At 39.3% G+C, this 26,900-nt stretch overlaps 1 protein-coding gene across 8 annotated transcripts in view; it reads right to left on the bottom strand.

Annotated features, from left to right (window-relative positions):
• Positions 1-1,054: 1,054 nt before the first annotated feature.
• LOC120802763 (replication protein A 70 kDa DNA-binding subunit-like) overlaps positions 1,055-26,900 on the bottom strand; it is a 37,770-nt gene continuing 11,924 nt past the window's right edge. For 4 of the 8 annotated variants that reach the window (XM_040150893.1, XM_040150892.1, XM_040150891.1 and 1 more), the window contains 8 exons: positions 24,387-24,579; positions 19,681-19,817; positions 18,930-19,078; positions 16,744-16,873; positions 10,414-10,590; positions 10,136-10,243; positions 9,727-9,813; positions 5,833-7,822 (listed from right to left, as the gene is read on the bottom strand). In XM_040150893.1, coding sequence (XP_040006827.1) covers positions 7,502-7,822; positions 9,727-9,813; positions 10,136-10,243; positions 10,414-10,590; positions 16,744-16,873; positions 18,930-19,078; positions 19,681-19,817; positions 24,387-24,579 — 1,302 coding nt within the window. In that variant the 3' untranslated portion in view covers positions 5,833-7,501. Of the gene's footprint in view, positions 2,584-5,828; positions 7,823-9,726; positions 9,814-10,135; positions 10,244-10,413; positions 10,591-16,743; positions 16,874-18,929; positions 19,079-19,680; positions 19,818-24,386; positions 24,580-26,900 lie in introns of those variants that run through there. The other 4 variants (XM_040150897.1, XM_040150895.1, XM_040150894.1 and 1 more) reach the window with 4 other exon arrangements.

The raw sequence follows: 26,900 nt of genomic DNA, 5'->3' as shown, positions 1-26,900 counted from the left end.
GACATGTCTGTAAGAACAGCAGGACAGAGAGGACTGAATGCTGTACAAGTTTTTAGACTTCAGAGATGACAGATGATGAAAGATGAAAAACGAAATTTATACGCCTGTGTCTCCAGTCTAAATGTTTGCAAACTGATGGTTCTAGGTCTTGATGTGACACACACACACACACACAAAGAGCTTGCCTGAACTACAGTGTGTTTTAAGACTGTGGACAGAGACTGTGATCAGGACTACGACCTCAATGATAACTGCAGCTCATTTCCATTTGCTGTCCTTGTTGCCTCACACACATTCTGCAGATAGAGACGAACTGCATATTCACCGGACTGAAGGTCCCACATTCCCAGAAAGGAGATATGACAACCTTACCTGCAACTCAGTTCACTACTGCTTAGCATGCCACATTCAGATAAAGTTCTCAAAGGATAATACAAAAAAAAAAAAAAAGGGATTTTTCTTAATCTCTTCACTATGTCCTCCCCTGTCCCATAATGCTTTAGGGCTGGCTGGGGCCGCAGATGACTGACATGTCTCCATCTTAAATCTCAATCACCAGCAAGGCTTTAAGTTGGAAATTACTTTTCTGCTCTCATGGACTCTGTTGTAGTTGTGCTGAAACACAGAGGTACACTCACTTCACCAGCTTATTCCACCGAAATTAAAAATGTCCTGATTTGGTTTTTGACCCGGCAAATAAAGTGAAGCAAAGCTCAAAAGTAGGTGTCACTTCAAATGTTTGGGGTTTGAATAGTGTGAGACCATTTGCATCAGTTCATCAGTGACATACAGATCAAAAGCAACCTTTAATCACTGACTTAGTTCCTTTTATACCTTTCACTTTGGATTTAAATGCTGTCTGTATTAATACGTGTTTGGACACTACTTTTAATGCATTAAGTCTGATTGTGTTGTCATTAAAAACAAAAGGATAATTAGAGACTACATCCTCACATCACTCTAAACAAATGAAAAAAAAAAAAAAAAAAGGAAGACAGCAATAATGGAAAAACCTGAGGGAAAGGTGACACTGGGATGAAAGGATCAGCCAGTGTGTGTTTAATCTCCCAAGCGTCTGCACACAGCATGGCAGACAGCAGGCAGGAGATGGTACTGAAGGTGCTCGGAGTGAGGGGAGCAGGACGGCTCGCTGCCAACATAAATCAGTCTCATGCCCTTGAGCCACTCCTTAGTAGAGAGCTACATCGAAGCACCGTCCTTGCTTTCCAGTGTCTGAAAGTGTACTCACAGTGAACATGAAGCAGTTTTAAATGTTGATACAGACATTTGGTGGTGTTGGCGGTTTCCCAGTTCAATATAAAACAGCTATCTAAGATGAAAAGTAAACCTGAATGAAAATTTACTGATTAAATTAAAATAGTAGCAGGGACAATATGGCCTAGATTTTTTTATCATTATATCACAGTCTTTTCTGTACTTCCCAGCAGTATAGTATATAGTATGTTTGGAATAATTCCTAATGATGTAATTCACATGACCTGAATTCATTAGTTTAAGTTCATTTAAGTTTTTGCTAAAAAATTGACATTGTCCACTATGAGAAGACAGACATCCTAGCTACTGTATAGTAGATAGCAGTAGAGCCGTAACTGAAAAGAGCCATGACTGAAACGCCATAAAAAAAAGACTGATCGGCCTCCTGTGCCACTCTCGCAACAGTCCTAATTTTAGTTTGTAAGCAGGGTCAGGCAGTAGTAACCCATTAAAGTAATGTGATTACTTTTTTTTCTAACGAGTAGTGTACGGGATTACAAATTGAAATTCAGTAATGACAGTTACTAATCCCAGTAACTCTCTAACACTGTTTTTTAAGACTTTTCAAGACCTATAGATACTCCTTAAAGCAACAGTGACAAAGACAAAACTGTTTTTATCTTAACATCTTTTTTCTTTGTCCTTGTTTGATATTTTCAGTTCAACAGGCAGTTGACACCGAATACAGTTACAACATATGCAAACACATGCATCTCTCACACACTTTTGCCTTGCCTTAATTTTTAAAACAATGAAAATTAAGTAAATCTCACTCATCTACTGTACGTCTTACGCAACTAACACTGAGCATCACAAGCACACATTTTAAATCCAAGACAAGTCGGGGAAAAAAAAAAAAAAAAAAGGAAAGCGTTTGTAATCTGTGTTTACAGTACATGAAAGATACAAAGATGTAAGTACATCTAAAACACACATATAATCTAATAGTCAAACTTATTTCTTAAAACGTCATTAAATTATAGGTAAAAGATATTTTCCATCACATTTACAGTGTTACCAAACGTGGAAGGAAGTGAACAACTAAATATCAGTCTTTTGTTTGGCTGCCACTTAATTAGATGAATCACTGGCCGACCCCCTGCTGCCTCTGTCAAATATGCTGTTATCTCGCTGGTGGAAAAAGTCCGACACCAGTCAGAGACATGTTTAATTACCAGGCAGCCGCTTGGATGGTTGGGACCAAGTTCAGCTGGCCAATTTGTGGATGTTACTGAGGAGTCTCCTGCTGTATTCCCTGTGGTCAACTGGTAGGACTTCCATTACAGTTACCTTCACTCGACTCTCATCCTGAGGAGGGAAGAAAAACAGTCCTCATTTTAAGTGCAGCAACGTATGATAAAAAGACATGTCTAACATCTACCATCAGCATCTTTCAAGAGTGGATTCTAACAAATAATAAATACTATAAGAATATATTTGATAAGTGAATGGGTTTAAATTGTAACCAAGCTCCAAGTCCCTGTCTGTGTAAAATAAGTCGTCTAATGGTGGAGCACTGAACTGTCTGTCTTCTATTGGCTGGTCTTCGGTGCCAACTGGCATGACTTTCTATAGATCAGTGTTCCCAAAATCTTTTAATTTAACAAAGCTCGTAGGTCTAACGCCACAGACAGGCAAGTCCATGTCTTGTTTTTCATTTATACCAGGGATGAGAAAGCCTGCTCACAGAGATATGATGAGATAGGCAATACCACTCTGAATGCACTATAGCACAAAAATGTATGTCCATCTCCCAAAGGCAGCCGACTTCTGTGCAAAAAGGTGTAAGCCAAGTAGATTTCAATGTGCAGTCTAATTTCAGTTCTTTTCGCCGGCACATTCAGTCACCTCAGACTCTTTGTCAGCATTTCATTGACAAATCTTTCTATCACATGCTCCGGTGGTAACCCCTATTTTTGACTGCACAGCTGGAAAATTCAGGAGCATGTTACGTTGCTATGAACACCAGCAAGCCCGAGCCATCGTGTCATTAGCCTGGACATTATTGCATATTTAACAGGGTTTTAATGTGTTGAATTTGATTTTCACTTCTTAGTTCTTCTGTTTTGTTTGAGAGTGTTACATTAAATGTTGTTAATGGAAATGTTGCCTGCTTTTTTTTTTTTTTTTTTTTTTTTAAACATGGTGAAACATTTTTAGGAACATACAAGAAAAAAACAATGAAATGAAGAAATCTCACAGCACCCTTCATCAAAGCACCCACTTTGGGAACAACTAGTGTAGACTACAGACACTTCTGTTGATACACATGATGAATTCAAGGACTTCTCAACAAGACAGATATGGAAAACCTATGCAAGGACAGTCAGACTTGATCCAAACAGACCCAAAGCTAATTAGACCCAAACTGACTTAAAAAAAAACAACAACACATCAACACTGGTCACTAAGTAAAGGCCAACCATGGTCAAAAGGGGTTAACAGTACATGTGGTTTTTCCTGGATCTTCATAGTCTACTTTACATAATGTATTTCTCCTGGACTGATTATGAGACACCACATGATCAGAGCTGCAACAAGACCACTTAGATGAGCAACAACTTACAACAGGACTACCCAGCCTGATTGGACTGAATATAATTTGAACCTGACCCGAGGGTCCAAGTCGGTCTCCAACTCGAGAACCATGTTGTTTCCACCTCTAAAAGTCAACAAAAGCAGGATGTTCTTTCTCTTTAATTAACAAGATACTTTGAGTAGAAATAAAAATGTGCTCTAATTTATTACTTATTACACATTGTTTGGATTGTAAAGATAGACCGAACAAATCAAGACATAAAGCCAAAGCCTCATTTCCATTAGAATCGCCTGCGTTAGTATTTTCAATTTGCATCTACCATCTACCTTGGGATCAGTTTCAGGTGGTGGGGTGAGGTGGGGTTCTTCTCTGAAGAATTAAAGAGAACTTGTAGATGCTGGCACACTAACAGAACATGTAAACACGTAACTTCACACACTCACAGCAAATAGCCAACACACACCTCTCATTGATGACACAACCTCACAGAGAATTGCAGAAAAACTTGGATGATTAAGCTGTAAATAATACTTCACAGTGATGGGTTAGATCTGAATGAGAATTATATCAAACATTTACAAACATACCTTCAGCCTCTAGTCACGCTAGTGGCATGGCGCCATGGATGGCAATGTGTGTCGGTCCACCACTTTGGTCCTGACCTAAATATCTCAACATCAACTGGATAGATCTCTTGGAAACGTTACACAGGATTTACATGAATGGTCTCCAGTGGATGTATCCTACTGACTTTGGTGATCCCTTAACTTTTCATCAGAAGATCCAGTAAAACATCTCAACATCTATGAGATGGATTGCCAAATGGACTGACACAAAATTTGGTAAGGATGTTAAAGAAGAAGGAAGTAACAGAAATACTTAGAAATCTAGTCTGAATATATAATACAACCTATATAAATTATTTGAGTGGCAGCTTCTTGGAGTGTTCACCTCCATCCATTTAAGAATTTTCTCAGACCTTTTTTTGCATGCTGAGAAACAGTGAAAAGACCTGAATGATGTGTTGACAAGGCCTGGGAAGAGTGTGGTTTATTGATGACATAAAGTGAGTGTATTAAGTGTCTGTGTGGCTCTCAATGGCCTGTCTGATAACATGAGGCAGGAAAAACTGGTTCCCTCTACTAATGTATTCATTGAGACAAAAACAATTCATTCACTTCAGACAGACAGATGCATTTTCACAAGCACAGTTACATGCACAAACACATTCTAAGCCGTCCTGCAGACGAAAGGTCTGTTTATAACTCCGTGTACATTACTAAGACGGTAATGTCTCAAAGACTACCACAGACAACCATACAGCCTGGAACAGATTAATGGTTTATTACATCCGGCTAATGGTTGGAAATCAGATATACTTTACCAAATTCTAAGTGCATCAATAATCTTGGATTGTCTTTTAAACAAATGCAAATTAGATGTTTATGTGAAAAACGAACTCATCTGTGCTCAGTAAATCCAATCCTGCAGGCCAAATCTGATCTTCACCATTATCTGAATTCCATTAACTTTACCTGTAGCAGAGTGAAACGGCCTCTACTGCACACGTATCTGATTCACTGCACACTCTCCTGCCTCTGTGGGGCACCCCCTTAATCAAATGTGACGTTTTTCTGCCTCCTACAGCTTCTGTAACTTTCTTAAACCGACAACATGACAATCAAGTCCACTTCACACAGGGATTGGCCCAGTGTGTGGAGGTGAGAAAAGCAGGAAGGAAACTTTAACTTCTACCTTAAGCTCTCTTAATCTTCCAGCAGAGACAGTCTGAAGATGTGTGCCATCATCCCCCATTTTTAAACAACTCCCTATGACGGTTTCCGCCCCGCCTTCATGCGTGGCTGTTTGGAACAAGTTTGGCATTATTTTTGAAAGCATCCTCATTTTACTTTTAGTGCCTAACGCTTTTGCACAGGACTGATGATTTGCACACCTATTTGGTCAATGCATTAATGGCCTGAGCATTGTAATGAATGTCACCAATGTCACCTTACTCTATTGTATTTTTTTTTTTTAAATAGAAAATCTGTTTTCTTACCTCGTTTCTTGTACTTTGTAACATGAATTTCCCTTCAAAGTTTATTGTCAATTTATATGACAATTTTGATTACTTTAATTCTAACAATTCTAACAAATCTGTCAAACTGTAGACCAACACTTCAATATAAAGACGTTCTTAAAAATGCAAAATTTTTCAAAAAAGTCTGAAGAACCAAAGACTGCTGCACCACTAGAATCACCACCTGTATCACGTTCAGCTATAGGCTTATGTGGTTTAATATTTACAGTCGATGGCTGAAAAGATTTTTGGGGATTTGAGTGCACTGTGCTTTTTAAGTCTAAAAATCGGTAGTTTATCGTCTCTGTTCTTCCCTAAAATAATACAAACTCGAGTTTATATGCAAAAGAAGTTCAAACAGAAACTTTGACATGTGATCCTAAGCAAGGTTGTTCTTTCTCTCTGTGTGCCTGTTTAGAAAATATGGCAAAGTACAAATTTTGTCACTTCATTAGTCTTGTAGAGCTCTGACATTTCATTACATTGTTCTATTTTGAAAACAATAAAAAAAAATGAAAACAATGTTATAGATGTCTTATCTTTTTGCAGTGTCACACTCAAAAGTATATGGGAAAGAACTGAGGCTGAGGTAGGAAGACACACTGAACCAGTGAATCACAGACTTTCCGTTCTGTGCTCATATGTTTGAATCATAAGCTTTGAAATAAAAACAGTAAACTTTGACTAACAACCAGTGAAAATGAATACTGCATAAACTGACAAGCCTTGTGCAGAAGATGTATCTGCTCAGAGCTCATTATCTCTACTTTGTGGTATACTGTAATCATCAATTTTACATTTTTCCTGTTGGGGTTTTGTTAGGGTTTAAATTGTTGCCCTTTCCTACAACACAGAAAAAAAAATAATGTCATCAGTATCTGTTTAGTACTTCTGCCCTCCCATACTAAGATACAATATAACCTTTAATGTGTGATTAACAGGGTGAGTTTTTCCAAATCAATTTTTAATTGGCAGTGATTTAGATTTACAGTTACAGTTAAGTAATTAGGCAACTAGAACACACAGCATATTTGATGATTTGTTTATATTTAAAGTGAAACTCAGTGCTTAGTACGTGTTGTTCCAGATCTTGTCCTAACTTTCACCATTCCCCTTTACTGCCATTTCTTACAGTGGAAAGTGGAAATTTCAAGCTGGAAGTGCTCTGATAACTTTTTATAGCCTCCCCTGCTTTGTAGGCATCAATTAGCTTCATTTTTTTAGCTCCTCGGTTAGTTGCTTAGAGGAGTCCGTGATTGTTGAGGGTTACCACAAGGTTCAAAGAGTCAGAGGATTTATCAGCTCTGGAAATGTGACTTAATAATTCCTCATGAACTCCCTAACAATTCTATTCCAAGTCCTGAGTGTTTTACGAGGAGAATCGTGCCCAAAGAGTTGCACGAGCCACAATTTCTGTTTACTTTTATGAAATGAAAAGTATCAGCGCATTAATATTTAAAGAAAGGCTCATTTTAATGTATTTTTGCTACAGGAGTTATATTTACTTCTTGTCACTTTAAAAATCAAACAAATATGTAATTTGTCCAGAGGTGCCCAAACATTTGATTACAACAACAAATACAGGTATGCAATGCAACAAACAGGCTTTAATGGTTAAAGTGCTTATTGTGTCTTGTTATGCAATTAATTCCTTTTAAACCGATTTGGTATAGGCAGTTAGCTGTTTTGAACGAGATAAAGTGACTCGGTACATTACTTGAAATAGCCACTGTAACCCTGTTGAATTGGGGGGGGGGGTCCTGGCGGGGTCGGTGAGGGTTGAAACAGGTACACACGCAGCACCTTCTCTTGCGCATCTCAAATGACAGGCACACAACACAGAGAAGGGCGGTAAAGTGACAGACAGAGCCAGTTGAAACTTTTTTTGACAGTCCACTGGTCCACCAACGCGGGGGCCACCACTTCTCCTGCAACAGTGAAGTTAAAAGGACCATCACCTTGTGTGATGACCTGCAGGGAGGGGCTTCTCTCCTGCCCGTGTGTGTGTGTGTATGTGTCTGCTCATCTCTCTTGCTCTCTGTTCAGAAACTCAGATTTATTTACTTATTAACTGAAGGTGCAGAACGCTGTTCTGGATTGTTCCCACCCACTTTAACCCCTGGGTAAGACTATAATAAGAGCAAAATCATCAGTATGTTGTTTGTTCTGCATAGCACTTCTGTATTGTGGGCTATGTAGAAAAATGCAGGCTGAAGCATCTGCTATTAGGGCTTCAGGCTTTTTTTTGTCAGTTGGTCAGTAGCAGTGGTATGCTGACAATTTTCAATTTTAGTTCAGATGTAAAGATTACTCTTCATTGCAGAACATATCACAGTATGTAAAATTAGACTGCAGCAACAGAAAACGTGCATTCGTGCGTCTAAAGACTGAATGGCAATACTTTGCCAGGACTTTGCGTAATTCCTCATCGAAAAGTTTTTACATCATTTACCAGACTCTGGAGAATGTCTCATGAAGTCTGCATAGCATCCCTTGTAGGTTTTCCTGCGGTCAGGACACACACCATTCGGAGCTCATCCTACATCTCAATCATTCCCCTCAGACTTTTGGTATGTGCCCTCTGTAGCAAATTAGTCTCTGAATAATTAAGTTAATTAGGCTTAGACAGACAATAGCTAAATGCTAATTAGTGCCTAATTAAGAGAAATGAATCCACAGCTGTATTTGTTGTCTGTTATCCAAAGTGCACTGGCTGCATAACAACTCCCTTGTCACTGTAATACTAATTGAAATGATTTTGGATGCATGTTGTGTGACAGAAGTGTGTTGTGATTATATTGCATTTTACAGATCTTATTTTGTGGCTTTATATGCTTGGGACCGAAATTCAGCGGAAGATAATTGATGATGAGTCTGGTTGATGCATATTCATGGATGGCATACAGCTAATTAATTAAAATACCACACTGTAATGTACCACGCTTTAAGAGCAGGGACTTCTTAACATAAAACAGTGAATTTTCACTTTTTAAATGTAGTATTCACTTTAAAGTTTTTATCAAGGAAGCTCCTTGTACGAATGTATGATCATTTATTTTCAGTGTAAGTCTCACTATTTCGAAAACATCCCAAAGACCTCTGCCTGCAACCAGTTCATCCTAAAGGTTGTTGCTGATCAGTATTAAACTTTATACTGCTATAAACCCCCCCCCCACTGCATCTACCCACCAGAAAACCTGACAGAGAAAGTTCTACTTGGATCTGACAAAAAACAGAATCCTCTGTGGCTTTGGGGCTGATAAATATTAAATGCTGCAATTTCATCACTGAAATGTGGTCACTGTCATATGAAATGAACTGCTTTAATACACACAATAACACATGCGCGCGCACACACACACACACACACACACACACACACACACACACACACACACACACACACACACACACACACACACACACACACACACAGGCTAGCTAAATACTTAAGCTGGTTCCGACTTTTTGGTTTATGAAATTGACCCTAAATGAGACGATTTATTGTTTTTACAACAATGCCCCTGGTTTGCAATCCTGGTTATTCTGAAAGCCCATTTTCATAGAACCATGGTTAGTGTATGGAAGAAATAAAATGCCTGCTGGTGTATTTGTTCAGAACAGCGATAAGGCAGCTGTTTGTAACAGACATGAACTAGTCAAACAGGGTTGAGTATTCCTACAAGGCACAGATCACTGAAAACAGCTTGCAGCTTGCAGGACAATGATGAGAACCGCTGTATGTCATTATATTCAGCTCTTTTTTCCTTGGAAACTAAACTGCATTGCATTGTATTAAATTCTATTGTGCTCAAGGTTTATAGCTACTTACATTGTATGTCTCCAGCTTGACTCTGTTTTTAAATATGTGCGTTGTGAAGTTAGCTTTCTGGAAGACTTCATCAAATGCAGCCTCGTCCTTAAAAAGAAACACACACACACACACACACACACACACACACACACACACACACACACACACACACACACACACACACACACACACACACACACACACACACACACACACACACACACACACACACACACACACACACACACAAAGGAAAAATAAACAGAGTCAGGGCCAGTGGTTTACAGGAAGTAGTCTGTTGAAGTTAGACCTCCTGGAAAAACTGTAAAGGCTATTTTCTTGTCAGATGTGTACAAACTAGCTTAAGCAGTACTATGTGTAGTGTAGTGTGTGTGTGTGTGTGTGTGTGTGTGTGCATGTGTCTCACTGTGTCTCTGAACTGTCCCAGTGTTTCTGCGCTGTGACCTAACAGGGCCTCAGCTGTCTCCTGGAAGCATGTCACCCACTGGTTATCCCCGAAGTCTGCTAAGTTGGCCTGAGAGTCAGACAGACAGAGATGATGAGGTGGCAAGAGATTATGTATGTGTGTATGTTTGAGTGTGTGCATGTGTGATCACAGAAGATACAATACTTCTCAAAGTCAGCATCACTGTATGTGTGTCAAATAGGCATTAATGATGTGCGCTGTATGCACTGTGCACTCACAGAAAGTAGGAGTCTGTATTTGAAGTTGGGGAACTCTCTATTACACTTTTCACAGCGGTACAGTCCGTTCTTTTGGTCTATGACCTTCTTGTTGCAGTCTGCCGATGGACAGGCCTGGTACAGACAATTCTCCTTACGAGTGTACAGCACTGTCGCCACGCAGCTGAAATATTCCGCCTGAACAGAAAGAACAAAAAATTAGAGAGGAAGAAATCTAATTATGGGGATAGAGCTGCAAGATCAATAAAAACTACTCAATCACATCAAACTGCTGCAACCTGAACGTCTAAGAGGCTGCAGTTAATTGGCAGGTGCTGCCCGCTTACACAATATTGTGCTGATGAGAAATCTAACCTGCAAATCAAGTCACATACTGAAAAAAAACTTCAAAACCAAATGAATCTTAAACACAGTCATTTAATTACAAAAAATGTTTGTATTGCATTTTGTATTTTTTATTTTACACTTAGCGATCATCTAGTTACCCTGTGGTTGCTTGTAGTACTGGCAGATGTTAAAACATGGAGATTGCAGTAGCTGTCCCTGTGACTGCCTGACAGTTGCATTTCAGAACATCCCACTGTTTTTTTTTAAATTCTTGAGTAGAACTGTGTTACCAAGAAGTTTTCAGTTATACTTTCAATGTGACAAAGATAAATTGCACAAAGAATTCAAGGCTACACCACTGTATAGACATGAAACAGCTTCTGTATGTGTAAGGCCACATGCGTGACTATTCCAAACATGCACTTGCAACAGTTAATTACGGACTTCTTAGCTTAAAAATTCTTATTAGTAAATTGTAATATTTATGAAGACAGAGCCCCTTTACTGTTGAAATTAAAACTATTGTCATTTTTCATTGAGCACATCTGCTTAGAACCTGCCAAATTATTAAATATTATCTTCTTAAAAAAATAAATAAAGATTGAGTAGGTCCTGGTTGAGTTGCCATCTTTCTCTCATTTTGAGCTTGAATGATCAAAAAAAATAAAATCCTTTCCCTTCTGAAGAAGTGGATCCTCTGTCTCTGTACACGACTTTATCTTTTTCTATCACTAGTCTACAGTACAAGAGTTAAAATTACAGCACGGTCATAAGGTACGATGATACAAGATAATGCTGCCATCAGTACAGAGAGTGTGCAGGAATAGTTCATGACAATGTTATCGTGACTATGATATTAGTCCCATTAAACAAATCTTAACCACAGCAACATTAGAAAGAAACATTCACTCATCAAACCTTTTGGTGAATGTTCTTGGGTGGATGCTTTGTTCTCAGCCAAATGCTATTAGTATCCTTTTGTCTTGAATTATCATAATTGGCATTTTTAAATCAGAACTTAGAAGTACACAGCAAATGTCACAAAACTAAAACCCATCAAATTGAAGTGAGAGAAAAACAAGAGACGAGGAAGACCAAAAATGCTCCTTCTGGTGCAGGCAGGACACCCTTCAATAGTTTTAAGAAAATGAATAAGCTGCTTAGGGTGAAAAGAGAAACATTAAATAAAATAAAAATAAACTCAGATCAAACCTGGCATCATAAGTGAAACTGTTGCCAACAAGTCAGTGCAGCTGGTAGATGCACACTGTTTACACATCTCTATTTGACTTCCAAACAATCTTGGAACAGTTTAAAAAGAGAGCAGAGGGAGTTTGAGAATTCGATGCATAACAGATGCAAGATGAGACAGATCTCTCTCTCTCTCTCTCTCTCTCGAATACATGAATTGTGCTAATGTAAACATACACACCAGAACACTGACACATACACATGACTAACATGCAAGGTTATATGCAAAGACCCAAACTTATACATTTGCAATACAGATACAATGAGCTAAACTTCTTTCAGTTATGAATTTAAATTAAAGTGTACACAGTCAAACAGAAATCAAATTAAAATGCAGCGATGCTGCGGTAATTTAAACAGATATTAGCACCTTAGGCGGCAGAACTCACACTGGTAAAATCAACGGCTAAAAAGGAAAGAAATGCCAATTCTGGGGGGGGAGAGGCTATTCTCTCATCCTGTGGAGAGCAGCATTCAATTTCCATAAATATAAATATAAAGAATGCACACAGCAGATGAACTGTGTCTCACTGGGAAGAGGCACTTACGTACGTGTACAAGCCTTCATGCAAATAGACACCCATGGATATAAACAGACGCACAACTGCAAACACAAACTGATAAATCAGTATACATGCGCATGTAAGAAACCACAGAAAAATCCTTTTCCCTAGCTTCACCAGAGGGTATTTCTTCTACCGGGAGAGCAGGCCTTAAACAAGATGTTGGAATTACAGCCAGAATTTAAAATGAAATGCTTTAAAATGCCTTCTAAACAACAAGTACAAGCTAGAGCTGGGCCAGACTCGTTACTAATGTTGACCTAAATGAGTCTATCAAAGACTCTCTTTAGGATACTGGCCAAATTCACACAGACTGACTGAGCATTGCTGTTCCTTCGTTATACAACCCACACTTTCTGTAAAGTGTTCGGCAAGAGCATCGAATGTGAAAAGGCCATTGTGTTCTCTGCATCCCTTGTGAGATGGCTGATGCTGTCCTATGTCCCCACGACCTCTAGAGAGACTGTCAGTCAGACTTAGAGCTCTCTGACACTTTCTTCCCGCTAGCTAACACTGACTCACAGCCTCATAATCTGTCCACCCATCCATCTACCCAGTACCCATGCCACACAGCAAGAACCCCTCCAAAACACTTACTAAGAAGGTTTTATTAATTAGGAGAATTTCTCCCGTTAGCAACAGCCCTCTCCTCCTCAACACTCCACTCCCATGTTTCCGCCCGCTGCCTGCCTCATCACATTTCGCGCACTTGGGCAGATTAGAGTGCTGGAAGGCTGGAGAGGTGGGGAAAGTGGTAGGAGGGTGGACATGGCAGGAAGAAAAGAACAGGATGATTTCTTTGGGGGCTTGTTGAGGGCTCATGATGCTGGCAGATGCTACCAAAAATGTGAGGATGGGGGTCAGCAGGATCTGGACCATAGCACTTCCATCACAGCAGACCACTCTAAATAAATCCCTCTGCATTTGACATGATCTTTCCCCTTCTCCTTCTGTGTTTTTTTTCCCTCTCCCTCTATATTCTAGTGTGTACAGAGAAGCCTTGGGGCAAAGTCTTAACCTTCAGCACACTGTGGAGAACCTAGAAGAGCAGTATGACTAACGCTGCACAAAAAAACAGATACACAAACATAAAAATGTGTGCAGACCTACCTAAAGATTCATACACAGTCACACATAAACAGACACATACACACCCAACATTCTGAAAATAGTTTTCATTCTTATCACAGCAAATCCCTGTGTCACCTTCTGGCACCTAAATGCAATTAAAATTTGTATGTGGAAGGGCAACCAAGTGAAAATCTACTTCACATAATTGACGTGGCTGCACATGCCAACTTTAATGCTATTCCCACTACTCAAGCACACACAGACAAACTGCTACATTAATTAGAAATGGCTTGTACACTTAAATCCACACCCCCACACACACACACACACACACATCGAATCCAACACATACATGGAGGCAAACAGGTAGAATGTCAAATAAGATTCCTTCAAACTATAAGCTAATGGTTTGGATTTCATTATTATAATCAAAGCTGCAGCCTCAGAGTATGTGATAGACAACCTCCTTGAAGCTGTTCAATTACAGAAATGGTTAGGGGTACACATGGCAGAGAGAGAAAGGAGGAGAAGACAAAGAGAATAAGGGAAGGGAAAAAACAGAAAAAGAGAAGAAAAAAAAATCTGAGCTTGAATTATTTACACTCTCGCACCTTTCAACTCCTTTCCCGACATCTGCCAGTAAACCATTCCTATCTGTGTCCTTTTCTCAGTATCCCTTGTCACTTGTCTCTCTTCGTCACCTCCTTTTTTTCCTTTTTCGTCCTGTGGCCTTGTTTCCTCCCATCCTTCAACGCAGTTTTGTAAGTGACAAGATGTTTAAGTGGTTCTGCCTGGCTTTGCTACCCCCTCTCACTCTCCCACGTTCTCAGCCCGCGCTACTTCCCTTCCGGTAATGTTATGCCCTATAGGCTTCCTCCACCTCCAACGCATAATTAGAAATTTTTATTAGAAACGACACTGATGTTGGAGCTACCCGTAAGTGGCTTCTAATTAAACGTGAGGAATGAGGGAGACTAGTCGAAGATAAACCTAATTAATTAGATAGAAAGTTTATGAGAGGCATATGCCACTTACATGCACTCTACTTTTAGCTGAAAGCATGATAATTCTGTGCGATGACACTTCTTGAAATGGTACAGAGTTCAATTTGAGAGTTCTGACATGCTCCTCCAACAGCATATGGCAATTCATTCAATACTGCTAATATGTGAACATCACAATCTCCCTCCCACAGCTAAAACTAGAGGGCCATGACAGTAATCCAGGAAGTCGCAGCAAGGTGCAGCCTAGAGATGCTCTATTTACAATCAATGGAAGACTGACTGTGGGTTCGTGTTTGTCTAAACGTTTACATTCAAATGGAGACTGGGAAGCAGTCAGTTTTATAAAATCACTAAATCCATGTCTGCTCACAGGAAATTATCTTTGACAGTTTAAATAAGAGGCTTTCAGTCTGATCTCTATGTAGCTGAAGAAACAAACAAACAAAAAAAACAAAACAACAACCCAAAAAACACCATTTGACATTTAACGTATTGTGCGCCTGTAATGTTTAGTAGCAGGAGTTGTTTTTAGTATACCTGATGTCAATTTTCTACTTTGTGATTTCCTGAATTTTCCAAAATGCTTTTTTGACAAGCCCCTGTTAACAGGTGATTGAGCTGAATTCAGCTGTGGTTTATACTGTATGTGTAGCTAGACAAAACATAAGCCATAGCGAAAAGGTAGTAAGAGCAAGTAAGTGAAAGAAATCGAGAAACTGCACTTTTGACGTCGAAGACCGTCAAAATGATGGATTTGTCCCAGTGTGACTGTGAAACTTTGGTACAAAACAGAGAAGCTCTAACCCTTTGATTGTGAGGGACCGACACCAAAACCTGGTGTTTACCATGCTTTTCTAACAACACTAAAAGATTTTCTGCTATCAAACTCTGTTGTACTGTAGCTATGGTGATGTTACATCATCTGTAGAGGTTTCTTTCATTCCTCTTCAAACAGTAGCCAGCTGCCTGAGTGAGAATCTGCTTCCAGCAGAAGTTTGCATAAAGAACCGGCTCCGAGATCTAACTAAAAATGCAACATAAATAACATGATTTGCGTTTACGCACCTTGTGGCTTCATTCTATTTGATTTACTGTATATCCTCTTTTCTGTGACTCAAAAGTGAGAGGATGAATCAATCTAAAACTCAAAAATCAAACCTTAAGATAAAGAGCCCAATAAAAAAAAATTGTTAAATAATTAGTGCCACAGTTGCTTTTGGTTCTCATAATGGTTCTTACATTCTGGCCCTTTACTGTGCAGTCCAAATTAAAGGTGCCTAAAGGAAGTAACCCGTAAAAGTGCCTAAATGAATCTACATCCAAAGCCAATGGAACAGAAATACTATAAGTGCAACACATAAAGCGTTAGTTTATGTCTTCACTGCTTGCAGTTTCCACCACTTACTTTGTCTTCAAGTTATTCCTTTTTGAAGACTAAATAATAGTCCATAAATAGTGTATTAATAAAGTATGAGTTCCAGCTCAATTAATAAAAATTAAATCTGATTTATGGACAGATTTAGCCAGAGTTTCATTGTAGAGCTGAATCGATTAGTTGATTAAAATAAGATTAATCTGCAACTATTTTCAAGTACAAATTCTAAATATTCTCTTGATCCTTGTAAAGATTTGCTGCTTTTCTGTGTTTAATATCATTGTAACTGAATATCTTGGGTTTTGGACAGCTGGCTGGGCAAAACTCAACATCTGAAGGTGACACTCTGGCCTCGGGGAAACTGTTATAGACATTTTCTTTTTCACATTTCACATTTTCTGACAATTTATGGACCAACTAATTAATTAACCAGGAGAACAATTAAGAAGACACCACCAAAATCTATCTAATGGTAGATTTTTCTTTAAAAGGGTCGGTTAATCCAAATTACAAAAAACACCCAGATTTTCTCACTTGACTCTAATTGTGTCCAGCCATGACATAGTAATTTTGGTTTGATCTGCCCTGGTTTTAAGATTTCCGTCTCCGATATTCATTGTAATTTGGGTGAACCAACCATTTAAAGAGACATTTCTGAATGTAAGTGCATTTAGTACTGATCTCTTTTTTTAGATCAATTCCCTGCTGTATGTATGTATGTAGCATGTGTGCACTGTACCTTCTCTCCTTGTCCCATGTGTTCACTCTTAACATCGCTCAGTGTTTTCCAGTTCATCTTTGCTTCACTGCCCGCTGACCTTGTGTTTGTCAGGGATTGGCTGTTGAGTGCATAGCCTTTCTGGTCATACCTGGACGTTAAAACACAGAGCACAAGAACAAATAAAGGTATGCGCACACATGCTTATACACCAAAACACACACACGTTCTTACATGTGAAATATGACATACATTATTTAGAGTTTAGGGAGACATGGAGGAGGAAGAAAAGAATGAAAGGAGGGGTTGTTGATTAAAATGAAAAACACAAACAGGGCGTACCTAAAAGTGCGTCTAATGTTCCCTGAATACTGCGGTGATTATATTACAGAAGATACACCATTAATATTAGTCATATGTGAACATGTCCAGGATTGAGTCTATCTTTGTGTGAAAAAGAGGTTGCCAAAGCAAGTGTGTTTGTTAACATGTATGAACATATGCTACATTAACAGACTTTGATTTTTCCCCTGAAGGAGATACTGTGGTGTATTACATGCTACACTGTACTTGCTGTTATCTAAAGAAACCATCTTCAGCCATGACTGATTTTCCCCCTTAATCCCTGATTGAACTGATTTACATCCACTGCATCTCTATCCTGCCATCTCTTTTATCTGACATACGGCTGTCTATCATGGACAAATGTATTCATACATCAGTCAGCCTTTTATATTTACATATAATTCTGGCCAAATACACTGTTTCTTTACTGAAGGAAAAAAGAGAAACAAAATTTCCCCATTTTTGTTCGTAACTACCCACTCCATCTATTCATGTATCTACCTTTTTAATATTATATTATCTTAAGATTATATTATCTTTAAAATCTTAATGCATCAGTGTGACTCCTGCTCTGTATTCTAGCCGAGCAGAACAATCTAATCAAGGCATCATCCAAATTCATCAGTTTCCTTCAATTATGCAAGCAAGCCTGGTCAAAACAATCCCACAAAGAACCACATCGCCGCAGGAACTCGAGTGAGGCAGACACTCTTTGTCTTTGTAAAGTCCGGACCTAAATGTTAAAGAGCAGTGGAGAAAACTGCCTGCTCCTTGAATGAAATTCATTGTCATTCGTTCACCACTGTCAGCATGTAAACTGGAGAGAAGACCAAACAGCAGCAGAGATCACTGGGAAAAGCCGGGGATTAGAGAAGAATGGAAGGAGGAATGAAAGGAAGGAGGATCCCTTTTTTTTAGTTATTTAGCCCTTTGAATGTCAGACTGAGATGGTGTATTGACCAGAGACCAGTAGGAGCAAGATTAAAGCTGGAGAAATGGAGCCCGCCCCTTCTCTCGGTCCCTCTCCAACACACGCACACACACGCACACACACACACACACACACACACACACACACACACACACACACACACACACACACACACACACACACACACACACACACACACACACACACACACACACACACACACACACACACACACACACACACACACACACACACACACACACACACACAGCCCACAGGTACCAAAAAACATTCCCCTTTATTTGCTGTATTCAAACTCTGAAGCTTTGAGCATGCTGTTTGACACAATTCTATGCCTAAGAATAGATTTCAGTGTGACACACAGGCAAGCATATGCACACTGAAGCATTGTACACACACAGGATAAAAAGAAAAAAGCACATATATTTCGGCAGTGACCAGACTTGGGAACAGCCTTAATGAGTGAATGAGTCATAATTCAAAATCCCTCCATAGGAACTGGAATCCAGTTTGATGCAGCTCTCCGTGTGCCCATCTCTCTGCATACGTACAGTAGTTTAGAGCTAGAATCCAGAAATATTCATGTTCTGCTTTTCTCTTATTCCCTCCATCCAGTCCTGTCTACAACCTGTCTAGAGTCTCGCCGGGACTGAGGAGGCACATGCCACCAGTCTCTTGACACGTGCCTCGCATTCAAGTTTACTCATCACTGTGTGTGTGTATGTGTGACCATGCCCTGTGTTTAGTATTTATTGAAGGCTACTTTACGTATACAAGTATCACAGCAACAAAAGGATAAAATCTCTGATTTGTCTGTTTACACATACTGTGTCTTGTGTGGTGCTTGTGATAAGCGCCCATGCACATGGTACATGCCATCCTGACCACACTGCACACCAGTGTAACTCACCAGGCTCTCAATCTAAAGGCCTCCGGTATGTCTGGGTTGACCATGACTGTTGAGCTGAACAAAGCAGAGAGAGATCTGCCCCCAAAATCAGACAAGCGAGCTCCTTTGATGGCAACCACAGGCTGCCCAGAGCCGTCAAACTTCTCTGCCTGGAGAAAGAAAAGAAAACTGTGTCAAAGACAGTAACTGAGGAGAGAAAGATAGAAAACAAGAGACAGCAAAAGCAGTTGTGTTATTGTCTCTTATATGTTCAGTCTGTCTGCAGCTTGGAGAGACCAGAAAGTAATATGTGGTATAGTTTGCTTTAATAAATGGACAACCTACAAGTTGATTTGAAAGTCATTTTTGGATTTTGGCAAAAAGCAGGGATTAGCTCTTGCAGATAGAATGAGCTTAGAGAAGAATAGTGCCATTTCATGCACATTTGAGAGTTATTTAGCCTTCCCTCTCAAATCAGGGACTCTGGTCCAAAACACTCCTGAAGGTCACAGGAATGATTTGACCGATCCAAATTACACAGCCCAGAAAACTCAATCAAATTGCTCTGTACGCAAGGGCACACAGGCAGTTATGTTATGTGCACTGACACGGATACATACCCACATACACGCATGGAAAACTTCATAAGCACACTATTAATTACAGTCTGCTCAACATGTTTTTATGTTAAACCTGGATACAGAGGTACAGCAAAGAGAGTGAAAAAGAGATAGAGAGAGAGAGGGAGAGGGAGAAGGATTATAGTTATTACCTCATCTCCCCACAGTGTGACTGTCACTACTTTGCCAGTTGTGTCTATTAGGTTGAGGGCCCTCTTGGAGACTTCTCTGCTGGTCTTAGTGGTGATACGGGATACATCCTCTGCACTCTTGCACACTCCAATAATGTCTACAGGCAGAGAGAATAATTTTATCTCCATCTCATAGCTCTAGATAGCTCATGAATACAGGTAGACAAATATGCTTACAAAGACGTAAGAAAATGGAAGCAATAATGTGTTGTGTGAAGAGAGCCTTTTGAAATGTCTCTACATGGTAAAAAGTGTATCTCCCCTGGATATCTCTACATAATGTAAAGCGTTATCATAAGCAGTAAAGAGCCACCCAGCAGAGAGGTGACACCCCTCCAAGTCACAGCAGACTGACACAAATGTCATAACAAGCTGGCTAACACCCGGGCCCACAATCCAAATCACAACAAAAACACTTATTCCTCATTCATGTTTCATGTCATGCTCAAGGCCTAAACACTTCATTCAGGATTACTGCACTAAGGAGCAGTCATTGCTGAGCTCTAAGAAGGCGAAGAGTCTGGCCTACCATGACTAATATTAAAACCTAAATCAGAACAAATCTAATTCATTTATAAAGCACTTATTGTACAACAAATAAGATTTTCACAAGATTACTGAAAACAAATACACATTCAATCGAGAAGCAGTGTAAAATTAATGCATCTCAATGCTATGACATATGGTGTACTGTGAGTACAATTGTAATTCAATGAATTGAACCTTTAGTCTATAAAATGTTAAAAACAATGACAAATGGGTATCATGTGATGAGCATTGATGACTTAAATGTGCATTTTCTTCTTAGCGACCCTATCTAAGGAGCTATAAATTGTGGAGTTTTCTTATAAATAAAGATATGTAAACATTCGGTGTTACTCACCTAAATGCACTGTGAGTGTCCTTGCGACCGGACGAATGTGTTAAATTCATTTTCACATAATATTTGCAAAGCCGATTTTTTGAATATTTTAAATTGTGCACTGCATTTATGAAGGTTTTAATTCTTCCCTCCATCAAAATCTCCACGGGGCACCCTTAAATGGCTTTACAATGATCACAATTGTGGTGGTTAATTTACTGTCGATCATCTCATGCTGTCAGGGCTAGTGCCCATGCATTAAATAAAATGGCTGGACAGAATTATAATACAGACTTTTCAAACCAGTCATTCTCTGAACTCCAGCCTCCTGTCTGCTACCTCTGCTAACCTTTTTCTAAACCCCCACCCCCTGTTCCTCCCGTGCTCTGCCTGTGCTCTCTCAGCTCTCCTTAATTCCATTATGATTGAGACGATGTCATCCACCTCTGAACTTCATTATCACCACAGGAACAGGCTGACAGTTCTCATTACCATGTTATAATTCCCTATTTAACAAAGGAGCGGAGAGAGTGTGAATGGAGATACAACAGATGACTCACAGGACATGTAACGCTGCCCCTCTTCTGACATCTGCAAACACACTCCTCCAGGTAAACCGCTCAGTGCATCCCTTAACTGTGTAGTGTGTTGCTGTGCTTGCTTGTATTGCTCATAGCTTATGCTAATGTAATCATGTAATATTACTGTTCAAAAATGTAAACCCGCATTAATCTTCCGCTCAGTAGGTCACAGTATGTTGTTTACTTTCCTTTATGCACACTTAGTTGTTCTCTATTATGGCATGTTCAACACTTAAAGGAATCAATAGCCATTCTTGTGCAGCCATCCAGCAGTTGCTGTATGTTTTGCTACCTCTATGCAGTAGAGCACTAAACTATTGTGCAATGCAAAATAACATCTGTTTGTGTGATCACAAGTACAAGAGACCACACGGACCTGTGCTGATGGGGGTAGTGAGAAATTTAACAGACGTGAACCTTTCAACCCACAGAAGTCAGTAAAGCAATTATTTTCATCGAAATAAGATTTTGTGCAAAATTGCTCTTTAAGATTCCACTGTAGCCATGCTACTCACTACCCTTTTAACCCTTGTACAGCACATGCTCATATTGCTTTGAAAACCTGTTACCTTTTGGGTACAGACTGAATTGTGTTTGAACACCAAGTATCAAAAACTTCAAGTATCAGATCAGTTGTCAGATTTGTTATCTTGTTTGTTATCAGATAGTTTCTGATTTAAAATCAAAATTTCTGCCAATTTTTAAAATTAATCTTATTTAAGTTTAGGTTCTTGTACGACTTCTTGCATTTAGACGTCAGTTAACATTTGACAACTTTAGCCTGAAAAAACATAATTGTATTTCTCAAAAGTGAGTTATCTAAAAAAAATATTTCTTTGTAATGGTACCAAAACTCAGGTATCGAATTGATAGTAGCAATTAATACCTTTAAATGATACCCATCCCTATTCATACGTAAAGCAAAAAAAAACAAACAAAAAAAAACCAATTGATTAATGTGAGTCTAAAAAGCTGACCAAACAACTGACAGGCACTAGGACAAAAATCAACTACAAATAGACAAATACTGTAACATAAAATGTTATGTCCTCCCCTTTCAGCATACAGACCAAGAGCAGTTTCCAAAAATTAAATCCTTTTTGCCACAACTAAAAAAACATCACTATCATACCTGTGCATCCTCTCACTAATAATATTGAAGACTGCCAACAGCACACTGTTGAATCACTAATTTTAACCCCAATCTACACTTGGACCATCCCAATTTACCTGTCGCAGAGATAAGACATTCCTGTCGGGCACAGAGGGCAGGCACCGCAACTAACCTTCATAAAAACAGTGAAATGAGCATTATCCTTCTTATCTCTTCTTTTTGACTGTATTCCTGAATTAACCTTCCTTCTGACCCTGTCATAATGTATTCTTCCATGACACGTAGTTCACAACTGACTGGCATGTGCCAGTCTATAAGCTCAGTTTAAAACTTTTTTTTTTTTAAATGTATATTTATGGCCTTTAATTGACTAGATTGACTGAGTAGTTAGAGAGAGGATCCAGCTGACCCACATGTTAAAATACTGGCAACAATTAACATGTCCTAGCCTGACACCACCAGCCCACTGTCTGGTTACTTAACAGAGCTCAGGCAAGAACCAGTCATACAAACAGATTTATTCTTAATTAACACGTATGAGTGATTTAAGAGAATTTGTAGCGTTCACCGAATTTCTTGTGCTAAGAACAAATTAAATTCACAAATGGTCCAGACCAGTTGTACCAGTCATGCAGATAGTCTGACTCTCTCTACAGAGAAAAACACTATTTTGACCTGAAGTCTTAATGCCTTATTAATGTGAATGAATTAGGAGTTTAAATAGGATGCTAAAATAAAAAAATATATAACTAACAGAAACTTGATGCAAAATTAATATTGTGCTCACAATACTATTATAATCATGGCTTAAAAATTTAGTGAGAGGGAGAGAGTTTTTTTTTTTTAGATTTATTTATTTTATAGGCATATACTAGCATACAAACATACAGTTTAGTAGTTGTTGGAAAATTCTCTCACGCCAACAGTCGCCTCAGGATCTTTATGCAGGTCATTGTCAAGTATATTTCTCTGCTGCACCCGACGGTATAACATCACCTACTGTAGGCTGTAATATTCCCTCATCTAATAGCAACATGACTGTCACATCCACCTGATCGCCTCTCATATTAGTCACGGACCGCTTTGCTTTAGAAAGACACGTCTTTAAGCAACTAACTTCATGTCAGAACAGTCACTCTTTATTTTTGTCACAGTACAGCGCTGCTCTGATGAAGTCAATGACAGCTATGCTATTTATATCTTCTAATCGTTTCAGGTTCTCTACTACTATACTAACACTCTAAAATTTGTTTTTCTGTTTCTGACGGCAGGACTTCAAGCTCTGTGACATGAAAGTAGCATTTTTGTGAATGAAACCTACCCATAAATAGAGCGGAACAGGTAGCCTTATATTGCAATCAAAGGGGTGTTCATTATGCTAATGGTTAAATCTCACAAACGAAAACCTCAAGAACAGCCGAGATTCATCAGGCTGAAGCAAGCAATTAATGAAAAGTTAGTCCAGTCAAGAGAGTTTGGCGACTCGGACTTGGAAAACTTGTAAATGCAAACATCACAGAATAAAGTAAGCAAGGTTTATGATAAAATTAGGAAAATGTTCTTGCATGAGGCCCTAATGTGTTCGGTAATACTTTTCTTTACACTGACGTCAGTCCAAGTAACTTGTAACGCAAAAGATTATTGACAGTTCTCTTCGTCACACAAATCAACAAGGTTCAACATGAACCTTTGCTTATTCAATTACCCACAACAATCAATCAATCTGAATGAATTTGTAACTGAAAGAAAAAGCCACAGTTGCATAATCAGGTTTCATTTTCTGTCTTTAACACCTTGTTTCAGTAGTTGTTTACAGAGAGGCAATGATTCATGTCATTATCTGAACACTTACCACGGAGTGCTGACTGGTTTGACACATACCTATCTGGATCAATTGATAATCAATGTTTTTGAGCCTTGATTGCAAAGATTGAGCTTGTGAGATGTAGTCTGGCTTTAAAAAGGTAAATAAGTCGAGCTGCCAAATCTCCTGCTTTTATACCAACTGTCCTTGGCACTAAACCGCTACCTGCTCACTCACTATTTAGTTGTTCTTTTAGTGGTTAAATGCTAGAGACGTACGAATAAAGTCTCGCTGATGAACTCTTACCAATGATGGCGTCCTTGTCTCTGTTCTCCAGCTCTGCGATGGGCACAAAGTCACAGTGCGCTGTGGGGACGCCCTGACTGTCATCACACGGTATAATGGATGAATGAGCATGGAGGGTCATCTCATAGTCGTTCTTCAGTGTGGTGTACTGTTTGTTGGCCACCTTCAGCGTAGCCTTGGAGATGTAGTACACCTAAAGAGAACAGCTGGCATGAGGTGTGCTGATATTATAAAATTAGTCCTAATCAAACTGGCTATTTCCAGTGAATTTGAAGCAACTATGACTGATCGAATTGAGCGACCACTTTATTGATCCTGCCAGGAAATTATTATTATAATACAGCTTCTGTTTAACCAAAACCTCCTAATAAGAATGGAAAAACCTTCAGGTCCAACTAAGATGTGGTGTCATATCAGCCCCATCACTTTACTTCACTCTAATGCACCAGAAAATAAGTAGCAGCTGAGAGCAAGTCTGCTAAACAGTACAATTTAAACTAGATCTGTGGGGCACACTTCTTCATTTTCTCTCCCAGCTCTCCATCCAATATCCACTTTCTCTCTCTGCCGCTGAGTTTGTCTCTGTGGCTTACTCTCTTTCCTTTCCTTCCTCCCTCTCTCTCTGATTTACCCCACACAGAGATAGGAGCATGAAACTAATGTGATAAGCATTCTGGCCACTCAGAGCCAGTCACACCCACTCGCTCTTCTGTCAATACTCAGATCACGGAGTGAAGACGGATTCATTCCTTTATTTATCTTTGGAGGGCAGAGGGCACAAATTGGATGTGGGGCTGTGTTGGGAGTCACTGCCTGTGGCTGATACCTGAACCAATGTGAAAGGCAAAATGACGGCCAGGGTTAATAGACTTATCAAGCTCTGCGGGCCAGACTCAGTTGAGCAAGAGCTTTAGCATGTGTTCTACCTGGTTATAATTGCATTGGTATACAGAAACATTCAGAGGGAATGCTCTGGGTGTGCAGACTGAGCACCTTCCATTTTAGCAAGACCAATAAGACCAAGTTTGGCTTATTATTTCATCCGGTCCCTGAGACTGGCGCTAACTGGGGGTAACTCTTTCTAGGAAAAAAAATGTTGATATCTCTCAATGTGTCATCATGCCTCAAAATACCTCATATTACATTTAACTTTTTTATCACTCGTCTATTAATAGTGTTATTATTTAACCACTTGAATGCAGTATACTGATTACTGAGCCCTTGACTTCCCATGTGGAAAACTTACTGTGTTCTCATTAGTATTAATAAGGATTTCTTATTATAAATGTTAAAGATTCCTTAATATCAATTCATTATTTTAAGGATAGTACTCTCTACCTTAATGCTTGTATTAAAATCTGTTTGGTTTGCAGCCCTCGCGCAAGGTCAGAGGTCAGTGTCATGTTGGTTAGGTAACAGGTGCTCGAGCTGGTAGGCACTACATTTCTTACTTAAAGGACAGTAAAGCAGATGCTTGCTGACATTAGGTCTTTAACCAGGGCCCTCTGGTTGAAAGATTATCCTGTTAACAAATGCTGCCTCCCAGACTCTTAGACCAACTGGTTTGGCAAAAAAGATTCATATGTGTTATTGCTTGAGGGACTTTAATTCTGGTAAAGGAAAGGTGCTGATATTTTAAAATATAAATGAATTCCATTTTCACATGCCCATATACATTGTGAAAGTTATTGGTAACTAATCATTCAACTTGTGGTGTGACACCACTGAAACTGAAACTATCACAAAGTAGCCTCTAGAAGTCTAATAAGTTGTTTTCCACCGGTGAATATTCAGACACATTTGCTCCATGAGGAAGAGCTTGACTGTCTTTGTCTGTCTGTCCTCTCACTATGCTGTCTGCTCCAATGCACAGACAAACACACAAAAAAAATGTGCATGGAAGCAGCGTCTCGTCCTTGTTCTACGCAAAGTATTTCTGAAATTTAGCTAGAGTTAATACGAGTCTTGAATTTGAAATCTCTGAATTTTCCAAATCAAGTGGGTATGTTTCAAAGTTGTGGCCTTCTTTGTATGAAATTCTCTCTTTGGGTTTCCTCAGACAGTGTCTCCTTACAACATGTTTACACAGGAGGTGTAGCGTGAGCAGCATGTCAGCAGAGCAGCAACAACAGCTTCAGTCCTCAGTGCGTGTCTACACAGAAGGCGTTCGGCCACAGTATTGAGATGCAGGTCCCAAGCATTTTGGAAGTGCTCAGAGCCCAACACACAATCACTGTAGCATAACGCACAAAGCACAGGAAAATCGAATTGGAGCCCAAAAATACACGTTGGGTTACGTTTAAGTGCATATAACACTAGTATTGATTGATTGATTAAAACTAAAGTGTCTCTGTTCCATTAGACTTGTGATGCAGGCGACTGAAAAACACAACTGAAATGCTTTCTCCGTAGCTCCTCTCTTACTGAGCCATGACTGAGAGATAACCCTTGGAAGTTACATTGCTGGGACACAACACTGGCAATAAACCAAAACATGACTACCTGCACGAAGAT

This window comes from Xiphias gladius, chromosome 17 (assembly GCF_016859285.1).
Source record: "Xiphias gladius isolate SHS-SW01 ecotype Sanya breed wild chromosome 17, ASM1685928v1, whole genome shotgun sequence".
Classification (NCBI taxonomy): domain Eukaryota; kingdom Metazoa; phylum Chordata; class Actinopteri; order Istiophoriformes; family Xiphiidae; genus Xiphias; species Xiphias gladius.
Note: the sequence above shows the minus strand (reverse complement) of the source record. Positions and strands in the feature narration are given on the sequence as shown.